The 16,211-nt window shown below is 51.1% G+C and overlaps 1 protein-coding gene across 5 annotated transcripts in view; it reads right to left on the bottom strand.

Moving 5' to 3' along the window:
- GFRA1 (GDNF family receptor alpha 1) overlaps positions 1-7,770 on the bottom strand; it is a 230,832-nt gene extending 223,062 nt beyond the window's left edge. The window contains exons 1-4 of one of the 5 annotated variants that reach the window (XM_070057165.1): positions 7,580-7,770; positions 6,486-6,775; positions 5,340-5,633; positions 4,110-4,193 (exon numbers count right to left, since the gene is read on the bottom strand). In XM_070057165.1, coding sequence (XP_069913266.1) covers positions 4,110-4,193; positions 5,340-5,633; positions 6,486-6,525 — 418 coding nt within the window. In that variant the 5' untranslated portion in view covers positions 6,526-6,775; positions 7,580-7,770. Of the gene's footprint in view, positions 1-4,109; positions 4,194-5,339; positions 5,634-6,485; positions 6,776-7,041; positions 7,203-7,223; positions 7,472-7,579 lie in introns of those variants that run through there. The other 4 variants (XM_070057166.1, XM_070057167.1, XM_051824185.2 and 1 more) reach the window with 4 other exon arrangements.
- Between the last annotated feature and the right edge of the window lie 8,441 nt (positions 7,771-16,211).

The following is a 16,211-nucleotide window of genomic DNA, read 5'->3' as shown; positions in this document are numbered from 1 at the left end:
CCAATCCAAAGCCAGGAGCCAGGAGCTTCTTCCTGGTCTCCCACATGGGTACAGGGGCCCCAGCACTTGCGCCATCATCTGCTGCTTTCCTAGGCCATTAGCAGGGGGCTGAATCAGAAGAGGAGCAACCAGGACATGAACCAGCGCCCATATGGGATGCTGGCATCGCAGGTGGAGGTCTAACCTACTATACCACAGCACCAGCTCCTAGTATGTTCAAATTCTAACATTGTTCTCTCCCTACAATCTCTCCCCTTGATTCCTGCGTGCAATACAATCAAGTCTGATTCTACTGGAGAGAGGCCTGGCACCTCTTGATTCTGCTCTGCAAAACCCAATCTCCCGATCAATACTTTGGTACCTTGGAGCCCTGTCTCCTGCTGCCCAGGAAGTGCTCATGTCTTCCCTTGGATTCTCCATCCTCAGGCTTTCCTGGCATCTACTACACTTACAAAATCCCTGCCTGCTTTGTTCTTGCCCCCAGAGAGTCAAAAAAATAAAAATTGCCAGCAGCTCCATCAGCCTTTCAGATCACTGGTTACTTCTTGCCTGAACTTTGGGGAAGAAAAAAAAGAGAGGCAGAACCAAAGTTAAACAGCAGAGTTGTGACTGGAGAGATGCAGATGTTTAACATACAGTGCGGCTTCTGGCCTTGGAACCTTCTAGAGCCCACACTGCTCAACCTTCTTTGCTTCCTCCTCCACCCTTGCTGGTCTTGCACTGGTACACTTTTCCTTTGTGCATTCCCACTCACTCCTCACATTCCAGATTCCTAAAAAGCATACTGGGTTAATCTGGCTTCGCAGGTGGCTGCCCAGATGGGCACCAGTTTGAATCCCACCTGCTCCACTTCCCATCCAGCTCGCTGCTTATGTACCTGGGAAAGCAACAGAGGATGGTCCCAGTGCTTGGGCCCCTGCACCCATAGGGGAGACCCGTATGGAGTTCCACATTCCTTGGTTCAGCCTGGCCATTGAGGCCACTTGGGGAATGAATCAGCTATCTCTGTCTCCCTCTCTCGCCATGACTCTGACTTTCAAATACAAAAAATAAAAAAATAAAACCACACTGCTGCCAACTCACTGGAAACTCACCTCCCAGGTCCTTCAATGGGCAGTAGAGGCCAGGCACTTTGCTAGCAAGTTTCCACGAGAGGGGTCCCCCAACCTCCCACCTAAGTCCTCATCTCACTTGGACCCTGAGTTCCCTTCAGAACAGGATGACGGCTTTTAGATGCTGCCTTATTTCTCCCTTCCTTGTTCCTGCCCAACCCCTGAGAGTCCCTCAACAGAGCCTTGCAGCTGGTTAACAAGTCAGCAATGGCAAAGATGGCTGAGGGCCCGAGCAAGTGCACCAAGCGCGGCCTGTTCAGGGGAGGACTCAGCTCCCCCTGACTGCATGGGTGAACGCACTCTTCATGTGGGCCACAAAATCCCAATGTGGACACTGACTGCTCCCTCACCTCCAAGAGGCAAAGACCCTGCTTTGTCTTGATTTCCTCAGAGAGATTTTCAAGACAGAGAGATGTTCCGGAAACTCAGTTTCAAGCCGTGAAAAGCACCACTTGTCATCCTGCTTCTCTGTCCTGCATTCCACAGAGGCCCCACTGAATAACGTGCATCATTCGATGACTTAAAGCCTCTCACGGCTCCATGTGGCTTTACCATACGCACTTAAGGAACACAGCCACTGACAGAGGTCAAAGCTCATTAGTGCTGCAGCCTGAATTCAATGCCCTTGAGATGGAAAATGGAGCTCCAGACAAGGCCTTCCTGGCTCTGGTTAGTTCATCAGGACTTCTGGGTTCTCGGCAGAACAGGTCCCACAAACTCAGGATCACGTCTGCTATGGAAAGAAAGCCAGCTGAGGCCTCCAGTCAATGAACCAGTGAAATGTGGTCCATGCACAAGAATTTCCAGTGCTTATCAAAGACCTTCTGGCAAACCGGGGGTGTCCGAGGATGACCTCACTTCAACTGCACAGATGAATGCAAGGGTTGAAAGCACAACACAGGAGCACAGAGGAGGGATTCCAGAGGGGACCGCAGTCCTCCCTCAGAATCACAGACCACTGAGACTGCAGACTCCTTACTCCAATCGCCCCATCACCCACAGGGAAAAGAGCAGCTCACAGAGGGAAAATGAGTTTGTTAAAGACCCCACAGCTCCCAGCAATTCTGGAATTCAAACCCAAATGGCCCTTCTTCCTTTCCCACTTCCTCTCTTCTCACTGTCCACTGGAGGTCACAGCCTTCCAGGCAGGAACAAAGACTGAGGAGTAGAGGCAGGCGGCAGGCAAGAGGCTCTGCCCCTCAAAAGCACCAGGAAGGTCAAGGTCACCTCTGGCACCCCTAGGCCATCTCCCATCCTAGTTCCTGCACACATGCTCTCAGAAAACCCACAGGGTCACACACCCTAGTGCGTGTACCCACCTCCCCTGTTTCAGCCATTCTGCTGGCTGAGCCAAGGGGACAGGACACATTAACAGGGATTTGGAGTGGAAGTTCTGGCCATTATTCAGGATGACATATGAATGCCTCTGATATTAAACTTGAACTCTTATGTCTCATCCCAAAACACACACACACACACTTCTCCTCTGGACCAAAAGACAGAACAACCTAAAGGAGCACTTCTCAAGTTTCATGTGTCTACCAAGGTCCCTGCCCAGGGCTCCTGGTGAGATGCAGGTTCTGACTCTAGTAGGTCTGGGAGGGTGCCTGACCTTCTGCAGGGCTACTGAACTCCCAGGCAACGTTAGGCTGCTGTTCTGAGGACCACAGGCCCAGTAGCACTGGGCGGATGTTACAAGAGCCTAGGATCAAACAAATCAGGGTTTAGATTCGGATTCTCCCATTTAGGAGCTTTGTGATCGTGGGCTGGTTTCCTAGCGTCACTACGCCTCAATCTCGCCGTCTCTAAAATGGAAATAATAATTATGTAAAAAGCACTTGATGATGATTGTATAAGGTAATGATGCAAAGCTCTTAACACAGTGCCTGGCATATAATAAGGGCTTAATAAATGTCAGTTGCTGGCTGCTTGTAAGATTCATGGGCAGGGAAGTAACTGGCTCACTGCCCAAACGACAACAGCCAGGACACAGTAGGTGCTCAGTGGGTATTCGGTACATGAATGGGCATATACTGCAGCTACCCACGATATCGGCACACATCTGCTCCCTGGGCGCTGTGGCTTTTCTGCGGGCAAACACAAAAATATTTTGAACACCAGAAGATTCTCACCAGTGACAAGGTATCTTCATATAGAACCAAATTCAACATTAACCACCACACTGACCCACCAAGAGACATGTAATTTGTAGCAGCTATATATACTCAAGAAAACGTCTCAACTGTAAATAAACAGACAACATCAGTCTACCATCCGTATGTCATTAAGAGAAATCACTGGCCTTGTTCATTATTTATGAGCTGTCTGAACACAGATGGAATGAAAAACTTAATTCTAGAACAAAATTCACTTCCAAACCCAAAGGAGACCACAAAGAGAAACAGAACAAACCACCACCACGGGGTTTAAAGGGCCACCGGGGCAGACGCGTATTCTCTTGCAAATGTACTTTCTTGCTCAGGAAAAATCAGAAACAGGAGAAATGTTAACAAATGATAGGGCTTAATCTTTTAAATCAGAGGCAGCGGAGAGAATCCATCCGAAATTCTTCAACAATCCAAGATTATCTGCAGGCGTCTCACAGAGTGAGTGGCACCATTTGAACAGATGCCCGTTCCAGGGAGGCACTGTGCAGGGTGTGCATTAAGAAGAGAATACGCTTGCCACCTACAGACAGCAGTGGCACTCCCTGGGCAAGAGCTGGCCAATCATATTTTAATGTGAAAAAAAAAAATGCAACCAAGTCCCCTCCCTCCAACTCCTTCCAAACCACTATACCACATTACTTCATTTAGAATTACTCTTCAGTCATACAATCATCTCCAGGCATTCTGCCTCTTCATTATCATCCTCTCTCTAATTTCCCAGAAACACTGTGCCATTCAACTACCTACTTATTTAGAGCCAAAGAGAACGCAAGCCAATGGATTTCAAGCAGGCAAAAAGGCATCAGAGTGGAAGCATAAATCTGCTTACCTGATATGAAAGGAACCACCCGGAATATATCTGACAATCTGCTGTTAACTGGTTCATACGGGGAATCTTCAAGCAGATCGTTTCCTAAAAACCACAGAAAGACGGGGCTCAAATGAAAACCAAACCAACAGACATAGTTCAGGCAGTTCTCTGCTCCTGAATCTGAATTCTAATTATGTTATGATTGTGTAACAGAAAGATGCGGAAGCTCTCAAAGATTTCAAATTCATCTACTTGGCTCTGCTTATGTCTTTTTCGTTCCCTCTGCCTTTGTTGTCCTTGTTCTCCCCAGAGCGCCATGAAAACATTGGAGAGCAACCCAGCTTGATCTTGCCAAAAACTCTCCCACTCTTTGCAAAGGAATGAAATCAGAGCCAGTGACGTCACAAGCCCTGCTCGCCTCCAGGAGCCAATGGAAGAAAGGTGACCCAAGGAGGCCCCGTTGCTGTTTGCTCCCGAAGCAGGGCCTGTGGTTGAAAAGCAGGTATCCTGGCTACTAAAGAGTCCACCTGAAAGAGGTTTTCATTGACAGATCTGGAGGCGGGGCTGCTGACAGGTCAGCCTCGCATTCTACACGTGTGCTTCTCCATCAGGGGATGGATACACAGCGTGTGTGTGACCACACAACTCCTGCTGGGCTGTCTCCTGGTGGCAGGTGGATCTTTCTCTGCCTGAGCCTCTTCTGTGTTAATCAAGGTTGAACCACACCAGCTGGTTCAAGACTGGGCTAATCTCAGATGACGAATGGTTTTTCACACACCTGCCTTAGATCACATTTGAGGGGGGTTAAAGAGAGAATGGGTTCCACCGGACCTTTTATACCCTATCTTATGTCAGAAGAGGCTGAAGGAAGGAAACAGAGAAACTCCAGGCAAGATTCAAGGCCAGCCTCTGCCTGATTATTCTATGAAGCCACTCAAAGCCCCAGGCCCACCTCCTTGGAGAAAAGTTGTGGGTTCCTTGTTGGGGAGGGGGGTCTTTACTGGGTTCCTACTTGGATGCTCTGCCTAGGCTTCAGAGAGGTCAGCGGGCTTCCCGGGGTGCCCCCCCCCCCCATGGGTTTTCCAAGGATCTGGCCCAACAAAGCTGCCTGACCGCAGCAAACACCAGCTGCCGCTGTCCCTGGAGGCCAATGAAAGGGCCTCATTCCGCAGCTGGGGAGAAGCGAGCGCAGGCTGAGCTGGGCGGGCCGGGGCTGGGGGAGGGCCGGGAGGGGCGGAGGGCGCGTACCCTGCAGGCTCTGGTACATGCTCCAGTAGATGCGCAGGCAGTTCTTCTCCTTCTTCATGCCCCGCTTGCAGCGGCAGTTGTACAGCGACTTCTGCTTCAGGGCCTCCATGGCGCTGCGGCACTCGTCCTTGGCCTCGAGACCCGACGCCAGGCTGAAGTTGGTCTCCTTGCCCGCCACGCACTGCCTCAGCGTGCGGTACTTGCTGCTGCAGCTCTGCTCCTTGAGGCACTGATCGCTGGCTTTCACGCAGTCCAGGCGGTCCCCGCCGCTCACTTCCGCGGACAGGAGCAAGTCTGCGGGGTGGAGGAGAGGGAATGAGTGCGGCGGGCCAGGCGGCGACCCCGGCGGCGCCAGGGCCCCGGGAGGGGAGGGCGCGTGCCCGGGGCCAGGATGCTTGGCCAGCCTTCTGGGGCTCCCGGAGCTGGGAGCAGGTCCACAAGCACCCCCGGCTCAGACCCAAGGGTCCATTTCCCAGGCCCTGGAGCTCGGCCGCCAGATCCCACTCCCTACCCAGCCAGCCGAGGAGGGCGGTGCAGGCTCAGCCCGCAGCCTGTAAGCGGTCCGCCGCGGAGCCTGCGCTGCCCACCGCGCACCCGGGTCCCTGCCGCCCCGGGACAGCCCAGGCACCCCGGCCTCCCTCGGCGGCGGCGCTCGCTCGGCCCGGCCCCGGGGCGCTGGGCGGAGGAGCGCGAGTTAGGCGCAGGGCGGACCAGCCCCGAGCCGCCGGCTGCGCGGCGGGGAGCGCCGAGACGTTATTCGGGGTGGGGGAAAAGTTTTCCCTTCGAAGTTTGCTCTCCCGGCCCAGGGCTCGCCCACACTCCACCTGCCCGCCGCGCCTCCTCCGGCTCCGCGGGACTCACTGGGGGCGCGCGGCTCGGGGCTGGAGGTCTCGCGCCCCTTTAGTGCCCCCCTCTCCCAGGCTGGGTCATGAAAAAGCACGGAAAATGCAATCCAAGCACGAAAAGCCACAAGCAGTACCGGGCTGCCCTCGCTTCCCAACCCCAAGGATTCAAGGTCCCCTTGCCCAAAACGAAACTTCTTCCTTCCACCTCCAGCGTCCCCGCGCCCCAGTTTTAGAGGGGCCGCCGCGAGCGACCCTCGGGAGGACTCCGCGGGTAGGAAAGCCGGCAGCAGCCTCGACTTACCCAGGAGCGGCAAGGCGAAGTAGAGGGTCGCCAGGAACATGGTGCCGGCGCGCAGCTGGTCCCCGCCCCCCAAAAATATCTCCAGCCGCCGCTGAGTCTCTCCGAGGGCGCTCAGCACGCAGCGATCCCCGGACGGTTGCGCTCCTCGGGCCACCCAAAGTTCAGCTCCATCCAGCGCGAGAGGAAACTCCCGCTCCGTCAGCCGCCACCGCCGCCAGCGACTCAGCTGCGGGCGGCGGGAGCGAGGGCAGGAGGTGGTTCCGCTTTTAGGGGTTCAGGTCCGACCCAACCTGGAAGGGAGAGCGCGCTTTGAAACGAGAGCCCGGAGCGCGGAGCCTCCCCCCGCCCGCCCCTGACCCTCCCCCGCCGCCGCCCTGGGGGCTTTCCGACCCCCCGGGTGACCCACCCCCCACCCGGGACCCGGGGGGCTGGGGGCATGTGCGTATTTTCCGGGGGACCGCCGGAGCGAGCGGGAGAGGGTCCCCAAAGTCCAAGGGGTGTCTTTAGGGTGCAACCCCAGAGGCTGAAGGCGAGCAAATTAATAAATAAACGTTACTTTCCGCGCGCCGCGAGCCCAGCGGCCGCTGCCTGGAGTCTGAGCCCTCGGCGTCGGCGGCGGCTCCCCAGCCAGCCCCGGCGCCGAGAGAGCCCCTTCTCCCGGGAAGTTGGCCGCCCCCTCCTCGCGCCCGCCCGCTCTGCCGCCAGCCCTCCCCACTCAAGCCACCAATCGCTACCCACGTCGCCGTCCCCCCCTCCCGGGGTCTCGCCTCCTTTCGGAGAAAGCAGGGCTGGCCGGAACCTGCGTCCCGGCTGCGGCCGAAACCCGGCTCGTGCGCCCCTACCCGGGCGCCGGCGCCTCGTGCGTCCTCGCCCAGCGGCCGGGACTCGGGCGCATCCACTCCACTGCCCCCGAGCGCGCACGCCGACCCGCAGCCCCCGAGTGCCGGGGCAGGTGCAGCCCGGCGCCGCGAGCGCTCCCGCGGCCCGAAAGTTGGGGGAGGTTTGCAGGACGGGAAGAGGTCGCGGAAGGGAGGGAGGGGCCGCGATGGGTTCCCTGCCCGACGAAAGGAGAAAACTCTCCAAATGCCACCAACCTGGACTCAACGGACCGCGTCCAGTTGCGGCGACGAGCCAGTTTATTTATTTATTTATTTATTTATTCCGGGGAGGGGGGCTGTCCCCGCCCCCTCCTTCCCTTTCCGGGCTCACTTTCTCTGCGCTCAGACAAAAAAGATGCAGTAATCTCCAGGAGCTCAGGACGGCTTCCGAGCACAGCCCCGGACTCGGGTGCCCGTTAGGGATGTTAGTGGTTATTCCAAGCGGCGCGGGGGGTGGCGGGTTCCGAGGACCATTGGCCCGCCCCGCTCCCGCAGCCCCGCAGCGCTCGGCCAGCGCTCTCGGGGGCCCCCGCGGCCGCCGCAGCTGCACTCACTCGGCGGCGGGGGGACCGGGACCCGGGCCGGGACCCGCACGCTAGCGCGCGGAGCACGTAGCGCTGTGCAGCCAGCCGTGGGCGCTGCCAGACTCTGACTCTCTCTCTCTCTCTCTCTCTCTCTCTCTCTCTCTCTCTCACACACACACACACACGGGCACACTGCACAAGGGTTCTTTCTCCGTGCAATCGAGCCAGACCCTTCTTCCCAACACAAAGTTTTTCTCCCACGTCAATCGCGGCGGTGACTCAAGACTTGGCGCGTTGGAGACGCTCAGACCCGGGCAGCCGGGGCGCCGACCGCGGAGCCACCCACCGGTTAGTCCAGGCCAGCGTGCCGCGCACACACACGCTTACACACTGACACGCGCGCACACGCGCATTCACGCGCAGTCTCTACCTGTGTGCTCGAGCTTGGGCGACCAGACAAAAGCGGAGACCCCAGCCCAATGCATTTAACCCCGAGCAGACCTGCCTTGGGGAAATTTGTAAGCTGACCTCCATCTTGGCTGTTTTAAGAGTAAATTTTTCTTTTTTTAAAGAAAGAAAAATCCCAACACACGCACAAGAGTTCACCTCAGCCTAGGGGGAGGCTCCTTCTTGGTGGCGCTGCGGTGCCCGGTGCCCCGCTCCGGACACTGGCTCCCCTTCCCCAGCGTCGGGGGTCTTACGGGGTCCGGAGACCCCGGGCGGAGGACAGCCCGCGGAGGTGGGGGCCAGTCTTTGGGATCTGTGCTGATGCCCAAGTTCGTCTCTCGGGTAAACGGAGTTTGCACCAAGTCTGTGTGAGCCCAGCTGTCAAATCTGCAAACCCATCACGCCAGACAATGGTTCGCCTCGGAGGACCGAGAAGAAGCGCTGGTTTTGATCGAGGGAGGTTAATTGAAAGGCCAGGGGCTTTGGTGGAAGTTGGAGGCTCCGGTAGTCAGGGCCAGGGGAAGCGGCAGGGAGGGCGGAGGGCTGGGCTGCTCTCCATTCAACTACGAGGCGGCCCGGCGCGCCCCTGGCTGCGGCGGCGTCCGGCGTGCGCGCTGCGCATTGTGTGCAGTCGCCAACGCCTGTCTGCGCCTCGGGGCGAGCCCCGCACCGCGGGGACGTCCCACCCATCCGCGCTCCCCGCTCGCTGGGCACGTGTTCCTGGGGGCAGGTCTGCGGGGACCGACTCCCTCGTGGGGCAGCCCTCCCCCGGCTCTCTCGCTCGCTCTCTCTCCTCTCTCTCGCTCTCTGACACCATGCAGGGATTTCTAGTTCGGTGTATCGGTTTACACTTGGTTGTTGAGTAAACAAAGCAAGCATATGTCACATTTTCGCGACAGATGGTCCAAAACAAGGGCTACTGAGGTTCCCTTTCTCTAGCAGTGGCAACAGTCTACGTAACAGCGTGGACTCACCAGAAATGTCATTAAGTCTTCCGATCGGTTTCCTCGCCTCAAAGCTCATGCCCATATCTTCATACACAGAACGCAGAATGGCTTTCCTGGGGAGAGAGGTGGATACGAATTGTGTGTTTCTCCATGACATCCCAAACCCTCTTCCATGGTCCAGTTTTAGAAGTGGAAGCGAAGGTCTTCCTTTGGGAAATCAGTCATTGGAATTCCAATTTTCAATAGATAGCCCAGTGACCGCTTGGGACCGTTGGGTGACAATGGAGATAGCACCCTCACGTTTTCGAAGTATCCTTTGTTTAGAAATAACTCCAAGTTTCCCTATGTATTCCACACAAATCTTTTTTTTTTTTAAAGATTATTTATTTGAAAGCAAGTTACAGAGAGGCATAGGCAGAGAGAGAGGTCTTCCATCTGCTGCTTCACTCCCCAGTTGGCCACAATGGCCAGAGCTGCGCTGATCCAAATCCTGGAGCCAGGAGCTTCTTCCAGGTCTCCCAAGCGGGTGCAGGGACCCAAGGACTTGGGCCATCTTCCACGGCTTTCCTAGGCCATAGCAGAGAGCTGGATGAGTAGTGGAGCAGCAGAACTCGAACTAGCACCCATATGGGATGCAGGCACTGCAGGTGGCGGCTACACCCGGTACACAACAGCACCGGCCCCCCACACAAATCTTTTAAACCAAATTTTAGCAGGGAGAAGTGATGAGCTAGAAGATCCCCAAACATAGAGTATGAGATATCTTTTTAAAATGTTTATAGCCACAAGAATATTTCAGAACTATCATTATTAAGTTCTACTGATGATGAAATCAGAGCTCGGCTTTAAAAACTGATAATAATAAAGCACCAGCTGTGTTGTCCAAAATAATAGTCACCGGTCACATGGCTTTTTCAGTGGGTTAGTAAGATCAAGTAAAAGAAAAATGCAATTCCTCCATAGGGCTAACCACATTTGAAATGCTCAATGGCCACGTATGGCAAGTGGCTACCATATTGGGAAGTATAGGTATGGAATCTTTTCAGCATCAAAGAAAGTTCTAGTGGACAGCATTACCCTACAATGTTGGTGTGAAGTTGGTTAATATGGTGTGCAGACATAGGGAGTTCTTAGACTATAGAACAGTACAGGTACAAAGTGGGTGCTTTACAAGTAACAGCGATTCTGAGAGTTGTGAGGATAATGATGACAAAGATGCTGATAATGATGATGATATTTTGTTACTCTCTGGAGGAAGCTGAAGAATCCGTGAAGACAAGCTAACTGCAGTTGCGTCATCCATTCAGGATGAGAGCAGTGGGGAATGCGTATATCCAGAGTTTGTGGGCAGGCATTTGGTGTACTGGTTAAGACACCCCATCCCCGGGGAGTGCTCTGCTCCCAATTCTAGCTTCCTGTTAATGGCTCAAGTAGTTAGGCTCCTGCCACCCATGTGGGAGACCTGGATTGAGTTCCAGGCTCCTGGCTTTGACCTGTTACATGCATTTGCTGGAGAGTAAAGCAACGGATGGAAGGTCTTTCACTGTCTCTCTGTCTCTGTCTCTTTCTCTGCCTGTTTGACCTTTAACTAAACAAAATTTTAAAATATTAAAAAAAAACTTCAAAGCTAATCTTCCAGGAGGATTGTAAACTGTATGATATGGCCCACCCTGGAGCCCAAGACTTCTCATCATAGGAGTTAGTTTAAAAAAACAACAACAACAACAACAGAAAAAAGCCCACTGTTTTACAACTGTATCCACTAACTGCAAAAGGTGAGAGAAACATACAGCCAGAAAGCGCTGAGAATATGGAAGAGAGAAAAGCATTGTGACTTACTGTATTAATATGATCTCTGTTTCCTTGGAGCTTATCTGTTCCCATGTGTACAGGACTGATTTCAGGATAAAAGGTGACATCGAAATATAAAACATTAATAATTTTAAAGGTCCATGCAATCCTCTGTGACATGTTTTCTCAGCAGAAAATTGGTTTTAATGCTGCAAAATTAGGTTCAATCCACCCAGAAGCACGTGAAGTGAGCGATGTTCGTCTGTTTCTTGATGAAAGTGTATTTTCATAAGTTAACAGACCAGTCGTGGTGGGAATGTCAATTTCATTCCAGGCAGCTTTCCGTCTCTCACTCTCATTGACTTGGCCTATAGCGGATCATGTAAAATACATTCATTTTGTAAAATTACACTGCTCAAAAATCATTCAAGTTGCTTTAACTTAAACTCGTCCATCTAAGCCCATCATTTGACATCAGACAATCGGCGAAGCTTACATCTGTTGCTGCATAAAACTACTCACCAATTCCTAATGTGTCATTTTTTTTTCCTATTATACCTCTTTGCCCATTCTATTCCATATGCCTAAAATGTGCTTTCTCCTGGTAGTTTATTTAAAAGTCAGCTTTTATCTCAAACAGGCTACTAAGGATAGCAAGGACCCCTTTGGTCAGAATTAACAGTTCATGTAGCATATTTCATGGTCACACTGGAATCTCTACCATAACTGTTGGGACATTGTACCGTAGTGAGTTGCTACATCTCTCTCTTCAATTGGAATGTGAGCTTCTTGAAGGCAAAAAGATGTTCTAGTCATCTTGTTGCATCCTCAGCATTTAGACCGATGACTGACACATAGTCACTCCCAATACATATTGATTACATGCATATTGATTGTATGAATAAATGAGCAAAGCTGTTTCTCATTTTCCTCTGACACAATAATTTTACTGAAAGGTTGATATAAAATCCCCTTACTATAGGAACAATCCTGAGTATAAGGACTTCATGCAATTAATGGTATTGCTGTTCCAATAATAGTATCAAATATGTTTTATTCCTTTGGGGATTTGACATTTAAATTTTTTTAAACAAAACCCATTATTGTAATAGAATGCTCTTTTTCTGGTTCACTCTAATAGTAACATATGACATATTTCATTTCTGGGAAATGGTAGCTTGCCTTAGGTCATATTTTAAGGCATAAAGCCAGAAGCAGAGTAACGTTTCCACCTGAAGTTCTCTAATCATCTAGAATCTGGGACAAGGGCCAGATTACCACTACCCTGGGGCCTTCATCCTCAAAGGCAAATTTTTAAAAGCCGAATTGGCCCGAAAGTATAAAAAAAAATTCTTCTTTGAAAACACAAGGCCCCCTGTAATCTTTCAGGGAAAATGAGAAGTGGTCATTATTCCAACGGGAAGCATGGAAGAAGGGTCCACTCGCTGAGCCAGAGCTCAGCCTCTGATGCTGGACTTTGACTCTTGCTCTCAGCCAGTCAGGGAGAGGCAGCTGTTCCCAGATTTCACGGCGCTTTCCCAGGCCCACTAGATCACGCCATGTCTGTCGAACGTTATTCGAAAATGGAAGTTTCTTATTAGCTATCAGGGTCCTGACCCCCTAGGAACCTAGCTGAGGAAATCTCTCTCCCCACTTAGTTTTCAACTATTTTTCATTTCTTAGTACTGAGAAGTCAGGGCAAGGATTTTAATGCGTTTGTGGAAGACTCTCCGTAAGAGTTGAAGTCATTTGTACCTTGGCCTTATGCCACAAAATGCATTCAAGGTGTGTAGCCCTGATGAAATAAAGTGCCTGTCATGTCTTATTGCCTGAATATATGGCCAAAGGGTCCTTATCTTTGGGGGACTTGCAAGGGTTTTTTTTAGGGGTTGCCAAAGGTGTGGGATTAAAAGCCCTGTAAGTCTCAGGCCTCTTTATCCAGGGAAGACCGGGAAGGCCTACCCCGAAGAAACACCTTTTCTCCCGGCCCCTCTCCGAACAAGCCCTCAGCTCCATTCCAGTGGGACTGCTCCTTCGTAAGGGCCAGAGGGAAGCTTAATCCCCAGCTTTGTCCAGTAATTAGCCTCTCTCCAGAGGCAGCAAACACAGATGCCGATCCGGATGAGCTTTGGGATGTGGAATGAAAACAAGGCTGAAAACACTGACTCATTGCTTCAGAAGCCTCTTAGCAGCCTTTAGGACAGCAAAAAGTTCCCATTTCTACTGATGCTCACTAGGTCTGAAGGGGTGGGCTGGGGCTTCAGCCACCAGTGAGGTGCAGGAGAGGCAGCCGAGGCAGCCGGGGACGTGCGGGTGAGCGGATGAGAGGCCCTGTGGCAACAATGAGGGCTCTGTAATGGAACCCTGCTCTTGTCCTGCCACTTTCCCAGGCGACGTTCAATAAGTGCCATGGAAATGAACTGTTTACCACAACCCAGATCTCTGGAAGCGCTATCGCAGGAGCCCACTAACACGATTAGGCTGCAATTAATGATGATGCCCTCATCAGGACTAATTAAGCCAACAGTGATTGTAGATTAGGGGCCTGTTTTAAAGTGTCTATTGTGACATCATTTAGAAGTCATTTCAAACTCCTCTGAAACTGTTGCTCTGAAAACAAATGCAGTGTCATGTCCTGAGAGTTGTTGGTTTCATTTTCCCCTGTCAAAAATCTGACAAAAGTCAGTTGAAACTGTCAAGGAAAAAACATCATGCAACATGAGGTTTTTCTTCGAATCTGAAGTCCGTGGAAGGAATGACAAATCTGTTCTATAGATTATCTGGCACAAAAGTGAATTAGCAGTTCCAGGAGTTACGCTATCACAAGGACTAGATGAGGTTGCCCTTGACATCGCTCATAAATTTAAGCCTCTGACAAAGAATTAAAATGAGATCCATTTGGATCTGATCTGAATGATGTTAGACTTAAAGTAAAAATGGATCAATGGAATGGATAGTTCTGTGTATATTTTTGCTATGTACAACCCACATTAAGGAAGAAAGAATTTTTTCTCTTCCCGTCTCTGGAACACCACTTAGTAAAGTCTTCTCTAGCCTTCAACTTTTTCTCTCAACTGTCAATAGCAACTTCCCCTATACTCTGTGATATCTCATTAGTTGGTTGATTCATAATTAATTGTGTTGGTTGATTTATTTGTTTGTTTTACTCCATCCAGTGACTAGTCTCATGATGTGTGCTGCAAGAGAGGTCTGACCTGACTCCTCTTTCCCCACAGTGGAAACCTCTGGCTATGCCCTAGGAGTCTTCTCTCTCTTTTTCTATAGCAGTTCCTTTCAAAGTGCAGGTCCTGGCTCATTCGTGAGTCACAAACAACATTTAGTTTATAAAACTCACAATATGAAAAGGCATCATGGGGGCCAGCGTGGTGACAAAGCAGGTTGAGCCAACACCTGCAATGCTGGCATCCCATATAGAGTGCTGATTGGCGTCCCAGCTGTTCCACTCGTGATCCAGATCCCTGCTAATGCACCTGGAAAAGCAGCAGAAATGGCCCAAGTGTTTGGAGCACTGCTGCCCACATGGGAGACCTGGATGGAGTTCTGGGTTCCTATCTTGGGCCTGGACCAGCCCTGTCTCTGTTGTGGACATATGGGGAGTGAACCAGTGGATGGAAGATCGATCTCTCCCTGTATTTCTCTTTCTCCCCCTGCAACTCTGCCTTTCAAACAAATAAATAAATGTATTGAAAATTAATTTTAGAAAGTATCACAGAAAGCAGGGATAAGTCATTTCATAAAACCTTTTTTAATATCTATGTATAGATGGTGCCTATATTGGATTGTCATATAAAATGTATTTCTTATTGTGAATCATGTTTTTGAAAATGTGAAAGTTACTGCGTTATATCAATATAATTAGTATATATTAATACATTGATGTTTTGTTTGGACATTAACCACCATGAATAAAGGCCACATTCTCCATTCTCCCTTGCATGAGATGCTACGGTTTGGATATGGGTCGAGTATGTCTCCAAGGGTTCGTGTGATGGAGTTGGTCCCTACTTTGGTAATGTTGAGAGATGATGTGGATCGCTAAGGGGTGGGGCCTGAGAGAAGACCCGGAGATCAATGAGGGCGTTGTCCTCTCTCCCAAGAGTCCTGAGATAGTCCTTACAAGAGGATTGTCACAGAAAGAGCAAGTTTGGCTTCGCCAGTGCTCTGGCTTCCTGTCTGGTGATGCGTTCCCTTCTTAATGCCGTCTACCACTGAACTCTCACCAGAGGCCACATCTACAGGCCTGCCTGATCTGGGACTCCCACCCTCTCAAACTGCGAGCTAAACGAGCCTCTTTTCTTGACAAAGTAGCTTGCCTCAGGTATTTTGTTATAGCAACAAAAAACTGACCACTCCATGGGCCTGGGATCTGATGAATAGAATCTGGCAGAAACGATGTGAAGAACCTCTGGGGAGGTGTCCTTGCTCTGCATGTTTCCGTAGTCTCCATCCTGCTGCTTGGGGCCATGACACCCCCAGGTGTGTGGGAACATACAGGATGGATAGCAAAGACACAGAATAGAAGGGGTCCTGGGTCCCAGCATGGCTTCTGGGAGTCCAGCGATCCCATACCATTATGTACAAGATCACTCGCATTCAAATCATTATTCTATTAGGTGTCTAATGTTGTCAAACTGGTACATCCACAATTCCCAATGGAAAAGCTATAAAGGGAAATCAGTTCAATTAAAAATTATTTGCTGAGTATACCTATCATAGACTAACCCTCTGCTAGGTTGCTTCAAGAAATATAGAAGAATGTTGGTTTTGAAGGAAGCACAATCTCACTGGGGAGAGGAACTGCATATCTGAAACAGCTAACTACCGTTGTAAAGAGAATAGAGGGAATTGTCAACAGTAGAGGAGATAAACATAAGGCTCTGGGGACAGTGGTTAAGATGCTACTTGAGATGCCTGTGTCACATACTGGAGTCCCTGAGTTCAAGTCTTGGCTCTGCTTCTGATGCAGTCTCTTGCTGATGTGCAACCTGGGAATTAGGAGGTAATACCTCAAATTCTTGGATCTCTGACATCCACATGAAAGACATTTTTTTTTCTTTTTTTGGACAGGCAGAGTGGACAGTGAGAGAGAGAGACAGAGAGAAAGGTCTTCCTTTGCCG

This window comes from Oryctolagus cuniculus, chromosome 15 (assembly GCF_964237555.1).
Source record: "Oryctolagus cuniculus chromosome 15, mOryCun1.1, whole genome shotgun sequence".
Taxonomy (NCBI): Eukaryota; Metazoa; Chordata; class Mammalia; order Lagomorpha; family Leporidae; genus Oryctolagus; species Oryctolagus cuniculus.
This window is presented reverse-complemented; position numbering and strand designations above follow the sequence as displayed.